The sequence below is a fragment of the Penaeus chinensis genome, chromosome 34 (genome assembly GCF_019202785.1).
Source record: "Penaeus chinensis breed Huanghai No. 1 chromosome 34, ASM1920278v2, whole genome shotgun sequence".
In the NCBI taxonomy this organism is placed as follows: domain Eukaryota; kingdom Metazoa; phylum Arthropoda; class Malacostraca; order Decapoda; family Penaeidae; genus Penaeus; species Penaeus chinensis.
In genome coordinates this window covers 17,671,898-17,681,897 of record NC_061852.1, presented here as the reverse complement: position 1 = coordinate 17,681,897, position 10,000 = coordinate 17,671,898, and the positions used below count along the sequence as shown (strand labels likewise).

The following is a 10,000-nucleotide window of genomic DNA, read 5'->3' as shown; positions in this document are numbered from 1 at the left end:
CCAGTCCCTAGCCTTGTAGCCTTGTGTCATGGACATTAACCCATTGCCGACGGGCATGTCATATATGTCCATGCCATGCCCACTGTGAGTTTACTTGTTTAATTTTTTTACATAAAGATGGCTACACTTGTACTAAGTCACCAATGAGCCAATTCAGAGTATTGCCTGTCTTGCCTGTTCACCCTTTTCAGTGATTTACAAAAATATTTTACGTTATCTTATTTTGCTGTTATTAATGTTTATAATAAAAATAACACCATTAATATTTATAGCACTACTAAAAAATATGTTTTTCCTGCCAATTCAAGGAAAGGTGAAATCAGGTAAGATCACAAGGTCTACTAATTGACTCCTTTGTGGCTAAGCACCAGCAGAGCCATCAATGTGCAGAGAATTTTCACAAAAATATAGAAAATAAGCACAGCATATTCCCCATTTTTTATTAATTTTCCCCGGCAGCAATGGGTTAAGTCTCAGAGTCATGACCATTAATTTGGATTAGTCATGCATTTCTTCCAGAGATGATTGCAAGATCATCTGCATAGGAATTAATCTTGCATCCTCAGAGGGTTGCATGTCAGACACTGATCAGCAAATAAAACCAGCAGATGTAATATTTCTTTTAAGAAGTCCATGTATTCCTAGATAGGAAAAAATGTTACTTCAGCAACAAAGATTTGGATTTTTATAGTGGATATATTCATCTTATTATTTTCATGTTTAAATTTTCTTTCTATTCAAAATACACCATGTATACATAAACATTTGGTCATTTTGGTTGTAAAAAAAATCACTGACATAACTTTACATTTTATTTTACAATCAATATAATTTTAAAGTATATACAAATGTCTGCAGGAATACTATATGAATATTCATACATTGTTTACCTTCATACTGCTCTCAAAAAAAGTCACAGGACATTTTTTTTAATCTACTATCTCTAAAAGACTGATAATAGAAATAAATATCATTTCTTAAATTCCCTAGCCGTATTATACATTGTTTAACAAGGTCTTCGGCAGTATGTGGTCTGATTTTCTCCCAAGAAGCTGTGAAGGTTAGAGTACAATTACTTATCAAGTGTCACTTTTTTGTAATGCAATACAACCTTAATCCATGTACTTTAAAATTCAGATTCTGGCCCTCTTCTGCTCTGCTTCACCAGTGATCTGCCTCTCTTATTCCTCAAACGCTCACGTACTGCAGCTTCATGTCTGGGAAAGCATATAATAAAGGAAAGGATATAATGAAGGAAAATCTGCACCATGCAACATTCTCTCTAATTTGTGGCTGCCTGTTATAAAGCCACAACTATTAATGAATATTCATCTGGTGCATCATATCGTACAATAATACTATCTTTAATTTACACACTGCAATTATATTTTCAAATAAGATAGCAAAATACATCTATACTCCTCTGTTCTAATGCTTCCTATTCTAACAGATATTTTAGAAGTTGGAACAGGAGCAAGTCCATCGAAAGTTCCTCTTTTCAGGGGCCGTCATCAAAAATACTACATAAAGGGCTTACAAACAAGTCAGAGATGACAGTGAAGAATACTGGGGGTGGGGAAAAATCAAGAGAAGAAATGAAATAAAAGATAATGAAAAAAGCAACAACACATCTGATTCATCCCTCATGAGAGGGAGACCCACCTCCTTCGTTGTCGTTCCACAGCCTCAGAAGAGGGAGGCGGAGGTACATAGGAAGCTGTGTGGATTATATGCCGCAGCTTGTCCAGGGCATCAGCGAGGTTTAGCTGCTGCGACCGTGTTTTGTCAGAGCGGATCAATAAGCAACCATCACTTGTTATGCTGCTCTTGTACTGGGAGGAGGAAGAAAGTTTTTTTTTGTTACATTGAAGTTGTAAAACAAAGATATATTGTATTGAAGGTATACTAGCTAATATGAATATTAGAAACTATAAATACATCATATAGTCAAAATTACTAATAAAAAGCATGAAGAATATAGGCAAAACCTTTAAGATAAAAAGGGACTGAAGAGTTATCCAAATAACCAAAGTATGTATATAAAATGCAAATTTCAAAACACATAAATAGTATCATCACAAAGTCAACCCAAAAAAAATTTACTCGTACTGATCAAGAGCAAGCTATGGGTGACAAGACTAGCAATACCCTTATTAGAAAATAAAGCCACAAGCAATTGCCATAATCAGGGTCTTCTGATCTTGTGTGGTGAAGACTCTGCAACTGATATCAACTAGATCGCAAAATGGGAAATCTTTGTACCTTTCAGCCTCTACCAAAATCATTTCTAGGAAAAGTTGGAAATGTGCTGGTAATCTTGGTAAATTAACCCAACTCACTTGTAGGATAAATAACATGTTATATATATCCCATACTCTATACTAGCAATAGGATAAGTTTTCCATGTACAGATGGGGATCTTGACAAAAAATATATCACATTTTTCATAGGATTTACAACTTGTTAATGTACTAATCATAGTTCCTCAGAATCAACCTTTCAGCCTTCATATCTTAACAACTCTTCTACTATCAAAAAATGCCCAGAAATGAAAAAAAGAAATCAGACATTTTATACATCCAATTTAGCTATGTAGATTCCAACTTGAGAGCAATCTAGAATGCTAATAAGGCAGCAGACTGGATACTTAACTTAACATGATCACAAATGTACTACTATACTAAAGATTAAAAAACTAACTTTTCCACTGCAGCTGTTCTTTCACAGACCACATTTTTATTCAAACAAATACTATGTTACCTCCTTACACTAAAAGGCATGAGTTGTAGTCCTCCTAGTTTATCACATAAATAAACTACTGTTAACCAAGAATATGTAAATCTCAAACCATAAGCATGTATATAAATCATCAAAGAAAATCTCACTTTTTCAGCTATTTTTTCTTTTAATTCTTGTGTGAGCCATTCTGCAGTTGCCACGTGGAAACGTAGGTCAACTTTGGTGTTGACTTTGTTGACATTTTGGCCTCCAGGCCCACTACTGCGGGAGTAAGAGACTTGCAGCTGTTCTGTTGAAATAAAAAATTCTCATTGATTTCATGACGACCCAGAATTAATACATATGTATATATACCCACATTACCAGTAAAATCTACATGCCTTTTGCATCTCTCTCATAAATACACTTCAAAGTGAAAAATTAGTATTAATCCACTCACCGATAGGAATGTAGCCCGAAAAATTAATGCCTTCACTCTTTGGAGGCTGGAAACATAAAGAAAAATGAGTTCTTCAATCAAAACACTATAACCTACTCATTCACAATGTCATCTTCAACTTTTAAAATTGGTGATAATCAACACCACTGAAAAGGTACTTCAGTAAGGCAACACAATCTTTCATCAATCAAAAATCATCAGTAACTTGATGCAATATTCACATTCCCTCTATTAAACAACCAAATTACTTGTACAATATATTGCAAAACTTAATATTTTGTACAAACTGCATTTGTAAAATTTTGTTAAATATGATTGATAAAAATATTTCATCAAATAGCATCTTGAAAAGATACTATTTTGCATTTTTTGGTATACTGGTAAACTCTCAGAAATAGTACCAAAGAGAGAAAGAAAACGAAGAATAGATTATAGTGCAAAAAAAAAAAAAAGAAATAAGAGTTATGGAAGTAATCTGTCCTCTTCCGGTAAGAAACCTAAAAAGGACATCAGCTAGTCTGTCAAGGAATATCATTGATTGGATCTTTTTTTTTCTGTTGTTGACTTCCAGGAAAACTGATCTTTCAACTTCCTGCACTTTTATTTCAAAGGTTTAAAATAAGTTTAATGCACCAGTATTTGGCACTGCATTTAGAAAAAAAAAAAATGTATGTATTCCTGCCACTACTGACACTGAATATGAAGACTATGAGTCTCTAAGGTAAAATGCAAGCCATGTACCCAACAAGATACCAAGTGTCTTGGCTGTTGCAAGACTGGGATACAGTAATATACCTATCATGTAACAGTCCAGACACATTTGGAGACCTGGCAACACTGGATTGTCTAGCAACTGTGGTGGAAAGTTCCTAGACATATCTGTTACTCTGTCATTGGTCTGTTGCACAACTGTCTCACATATTCAGTGGAGACAAGTTACAAATAAATTTATATCTCTGGAATGTCACTTGATGCACTATGATCCAGCAACAAGCTTGCAAAACTATATTTGAGACTATTTTTGCAACCACTGTGAAAGTCTTCAGTTTTTCTGAGAAAGATGTAGGTCAAAATACAATATTGTATAACTTTGTGTTTTGGTGATCATAGGGCTAATTTTACTGAAGCAAACACATACACACACACATATAAAACGAATACGATATATATATATATATATATATATATATATATATATATATATATATATTTCTTTGGGGAAAAAAACCCTTCTTGTTTCTTATACTCATTCCTACCTTTCAATAAGCTATAATGTTACAATGACAAAAGTTAAATTCCTACAAAACAAACTTTGAGAATCAATTGACTGTCAGCAAAGAGTCTGATTAAAGAGACCATGTTATCTATGTGAAAGGTGGACAGATAAACTCACGATAATATATTACTTCATTTTCAATCAAGAAACTATATAATGGAGCATTACAAGTGAATTCTAGTGCACAACAGTCACTAATGAATTTCAATGAAACTGATATAATAGATTTGGCTATAATAGTAGGGTCGAGGAAGTCGTTTTTTAGAAGCTTGCAAACAACTTCCTTCATGTAACATTCAGTGATTTCAAGGAAATTATACAAATAATAATCAGTATAATAAATTTTAGATTAATAAATGCATTATAGACTAATTCAAGGAGAAAAAATACATCACAAAATAAAAAATGATCAATAATATCAATGTTTCACACACTCATAAAGGCCAATGAGCCCTATATTCAAATAAACATGGTATAATTTTGTTTGCTTTGTACCATAAGCTTTGTACCATGGCTTAGCCACACAAGCATAAATCTGCAGATACTCATAAGCAGTTGTGGCCTTACCTATATGTATTTTGCACATATTTTGGTAATAACTAGTTTTGTACAGCCATCATTCACAATGTATACAATATATGGGAACAATACATGTAAGCTTTCTATGACAAGTTATGCTGGATGGAAGAACAAAGCGGTAAATTTTTCATGCATGACAAGTTGGATAAAGTGTCCCATAAGTATGCATCTGGCATGCAAAAAGTCTCCCTGAACACAAAAGACATTTTTCATTGCATATTTAATCTCATACTAATCCTTAACCATTATTTCAAATACAGACATTTTTTTTAACAAATCTAATCCTAAATATAACAAAGACAACCAAACAAAAAAAGAGAATAGAAAAAAAGAAATGGCATTTACATACAAAAAAAAAAAAAAAAAAAAAAAAAAAAAAAAAAGGGATGTCATTGGTTACTTTATGCTTTACTTTTTATGATCTGATTTGGTCATGTGGAGTGCAAGTAACATATACTAGATCTCTTTGAATATAAATAATTGTGACAAGACAGGGATGCATATATACATATTGGATGGGCTGAGCAGCCTTGACCAACACATGCATTTTTTTCAAGAAGCTGCAAGAGAATCCTATTCGAGAGTGCCTGAAAATCTATGGCCTCCTTTACTGTCTGGGAGAATGTGTAGCTACAGTGCTCCAAAATCTTTGGAGTACCATCCAAGATTGAATAATACCACTTCTCGAATAAGAGATGTCGACCTCAAGCTAGAAAAAAGGCATAAGCAAAACTAAAATGCTGATGCCGACATGAAAGCAGCTTTAAAAATACTGCAAGGAAGCTTGAGCAAGAATAATACAAAAGTTATACAATACTATGGCATTCCATAAATAGCAAAGGTGAATTTTACATCTATAAAGATTATTCACATTCACAATGGCACTACCTACATCAGTGTGGACCCCATGGTTGTTAGACAAAATGTCCTAACCCAACCTAGCCTAACACTGTGGTGTATATATTCCTTAGTCAGGGGGCTCTGCCCCTTGGACCCCCATGGTAGTATATACACCTATAAGTCACTAGAAGGAATGGCATAGAAATTTCTGGCACCATCATTAGGGTTAATGAGCTCAGATATCAAATGTCTATTCCTTATTCATTGCCACTGTAGTTTTAAGAATGAACCAGAGTCAATGCAACACTGAAAAAGAAACATTTCTCGCCGGCGATTGTCAAGGAATATTTCATGGCACGGTCAAAACTCCCAGTTGTGAAAATGTGCATGCACAGATCACTGTATAAACTGTATAAATAAATTTTAAAACATGTAGAGGAAGTATAATAGCATTAAAAGAACTGTTAAATATATATATATATATATATATATATATATATATATATATATGTGACAAAGCAGACACTAATAATTACCAAAATATCATTTTGACAAGTGCATATAATACATGAACTACAGCAATGAGCTATGCAGTCAATATAGTATTTATCCTCATAATGTAAACAAGATGAGTGACTTAGCTAAAAATGGGCAAACTTCTCTGTTCTTTTATGTAGAGCACCTTTGGGAAGCACTTCCACATTAATTGGCATAGAAGAACTTTGTCTTGGTTTTAATTGTTTTATCATTTCATATAGGTTTTATTGTATTTGTTACCGAGAGCAATGCACTCTCCAGGAATGAAGTCCTAAAACCAGGGTAACATTTGAACCTAGAATCCAAACCTAACCTTTCTTACCTTCTATTTATTTCTTAGACAGGGGGGTAAGCCCCTTTATTAATACAATGTGCCAAATTACAGAAAATGCAACATTATGAACTGTGGCTGTTGTGGATATAGTCTAAGCAGTGACATGCAGTAATTATTTTCTTAATTTTGCAGTAAATAGGAGGTTGCTGCAGCTGTATGTGTGCTATTTATTACTCTACTTCTTATGTTCTCTAAAATGGCAGTGTCCATTTCCCTCTATCTTTGTGCATCACTCTTGGTAACATTACCCAGTTTTATTATTCAACTCCTCCACTACCTCTAACTACATATTGTCCACCTTATATTAAAACTGTGAAATCATGGTTGCATGATAAACTGATGGTAATTCTAATCCAAAAACATGAATGCCAACCAGATGTGTTTATATATTCATATATACTTCATATACATTATTAGCTGTCGGTGAAAAGAGCCGGCAGCTAATAATGTATATACAGTATATAAGAATATGAAGAGTCTTTTTCTTCCGTGACTGCCTCTCCTGTCTATTAACACCAATCAAATGAAATAGCTGCTCTGAAACTGGACCTTTCCCGAACTTCTACGTAACCCAGATTAAGAATTGCCGTTTACCTGTATGCTCCTCGTCATATCGAGTCCGCTTCCGGGATATATCTTCTCTAGACTTACACTGCTTTTAAAACTAGCTGCAGGCACGGTGGCATGGATATACCTGCCATTTTTAACCAAAAAGCGTGAAAGAGAGCGCGCAGCCGAGAGGGCAGAGAGAGCCATGGCGGGGTTTTGTTTACACGGCGTTTGGGTCGTTCGTGGATAGCGCAGACGGCGGTTCGTGGGGCTGAATCCACGTGAATCCGCCTAGTCCGATTCCTGTTATCCATAGCGTTTGGTTATGATATGGTATTATCTCCACGTGTATATTAATGCATCTGCATGGAGTTATTTATTTATAGTAGTATACGCACTGAAAATATATAGACTACACGAACTCATGATTTCGAGATGGAATTGACATACAGTAGATGGCCGTTAGAAAAAAATGCGGTTTTTGAGGTCTCATTACCATAATAGGATGATGGTAAGAATTATCATAAATTATATTAAATATATCTATTAAACTTTTCGAACTAGCTTTTTAAAACAATATTTGTATCTTTGGCCACGATTTTATTTAGTGAAATCTAGTGCGAGAAGTTTTGACATGCATATATAGTATACACACAAATATAGATATATTTTTAGATATTACATATATATATATATGTGTGTGTGTGTGTGTGTGTGTGTGTGTGTGTGTGTGTGTGTGTGTGTGCGCGTGTGTGTGTGTGTGTTATTTAATCATCAGCTATGGATAGAAGTAAAGCTAGTAAATGTAGAATTACCTAACATCACAACAGAAAAAAATAACAGGAGCGCTCAAAGGCATGGGTAGTGGGAAAGTGCCACTAGAAGATGACATTAGTAACGGCTTTATGATTGATGCAGAAGAAACTACAGCAGCGAAACTACCTAATCTTATCGACGGTAAAACTCCGAAAGGCTGGAAAATGCCACAATTACTTTAGGATCTAAAGAAATACCGATAATTATGCCATCTGCTATTTATCTACAAACATCTCCGACATACTAGATTCCAACCAGCCTAGAGATCGACAGCGTGTGTGGATGTGGTCAACAACAGACTACATCCACACTCTAACCTAAATAAAGGATGGAATTGATAAATATAGAGGAAAATTCTGTGTAAGGCATTCGTCGATTACATAAAGCCATCCGACTCTGTGCAGGTTACAGTAGTATTAGGAGCTATTCCAAAACAGGAGTAGAGGTCGTTTATTGTAAAATATTGGAAGATCTATACTAATATCTCATGGCCCCCAGTTGGGGATCTCATGGAGCAATATGGAAATTATGAATTGTCATACCTACAGTACCTACAGATAATCATATATCATATATCAATACAAATATATCTTTCTGTATAGTGTTCTTGGCCTATTGCTAGTGGCACCATTACACTATCCAAAACTATATAGTAATAACTGAATCTGAAAAGAGGGCAGCCACTGGAACAGCGATTTTCAAGCTCCCACATGAATGAAATCTAGAGAGAGATTTGACATACACATATACATACACAAATATATAGTACACACACAAATATATAGATATATGTTTATATATGTATATACATACATACATGCATCTAAACGATGCATGTATGAGAACGATATTGTTCTCTTCTGCGAGCACCAAATGAACTGCAATAACTTATATACGATCTGAACGGAGAAAGTATGAAAGTTGGTCTTCGGATGAATAGTAAAAAGACTAAAGTCATGTTCAACAGTCGAGTTCAAATTGAACAGGTAGTGTTCTGTACATATACAAGGTGAAGTGTTAGAGGTAATCTACGTATATATGCACACACTAGTTCCTCACGACAGGTTTGGTCGATCTGCCCAAGTCACGACCTTCTCGGTCGTCCCACAGGCCTCCTCCACCCAGGGTTGCCTCGGACAGAGACAACCTGATGGGCAGGATCATCCTGCGGGAGTCGAGCCAAGTGGCTATATATTTGAGTTGGCGATCACGGATTGTGCAAGTCACAGGTCCTGTACCGGTCTCACGGTGCAGCCGTTGGTTGGACACATGGTCCCGCCAACTGTACCCCATGATCCGGCGCAGGGATCTGTTACAAAAGGCCTCAAGACGAGATTCCAGAGCACAAGATAGTGTCCAAGTTTCACTACCATAGAGTAAAACTGGCAGTATCAGGGCCTTGAAAACACGTAACTTGGTGAAACACCCTAGGGTGTTCATTTGAGCGACGGGGGGTTCTAAAGTGGACCCAGAGAGTAGCCACTACTAATCTATGATCAGTTCCACAGAACTCGGCGCTTCGATACACCCTGCAGTTCTGGAGGATCCTCCAGCGAGTACTAACGAGGATGTGGTCGATCTCCTTGGCCACACTACCCGTATCACTGTACCAAGTCCAACGATGCGGGTCAGAACGCTGATACTAGGAGCCAGAAATCCTCAATTGCTGGGACCTAGCAAAGTCACGGTAAAGGAGGCTATTCTCGCTGCCATCATCAGCTCCTGAGCCATGAGGACCGACAGACATTTCGTAGCCACCTCTATCACAGCCGGATACCGCATTGAAGTCGCCCAGAACAATACGAATATCTCGCCGAAGACATATGTCTGCCACAGATGCAAGTTTGGCGTAAAACATCTCTTTCACCTCAAGTTTATATACATCCGTAGG

The 10,000-nt window shown here is 35.9% G+C and overlaps 1 protein-coding gene across 1 annotated transcript; it reads right to left on the bottom strand.

Moving 5' to 3' along the window:
• Nucleotides 1-798: 798 nt before the first annotated feature.
• LOC125043956 (peptidyl-tRNA hydrolase ICT1, mitochondrial-like) lies at nucleotides 799-7,512 on the bottom strand. Its single transcript, XM_047640359.1, has 5 exons — nucleotides 7,339-7,512; nucleotides 3,179-3,224; nucleotides 2,886-3,028; nucleotides 1,663-1,832; nucleotides 799-1,217 (listed from the first exon to the last, which is right to left on the bottom strand). The coding sequence occupies exons 1-5, from the start codon at nucleotides 7,498-7,500 to the stop codon at nucleotides 1,127-1,129; spliced, it is 612 nt and encodes a 203-aa protein (XP_047496315.1). The 5' UTR covers nucleotides 7,501-7,512; the 3' UTR covers nucleotides 799-1,126.
• Between the last annotated feature and the right edge of the window lie 2,488 nt (nucleotides 7,513-10,000).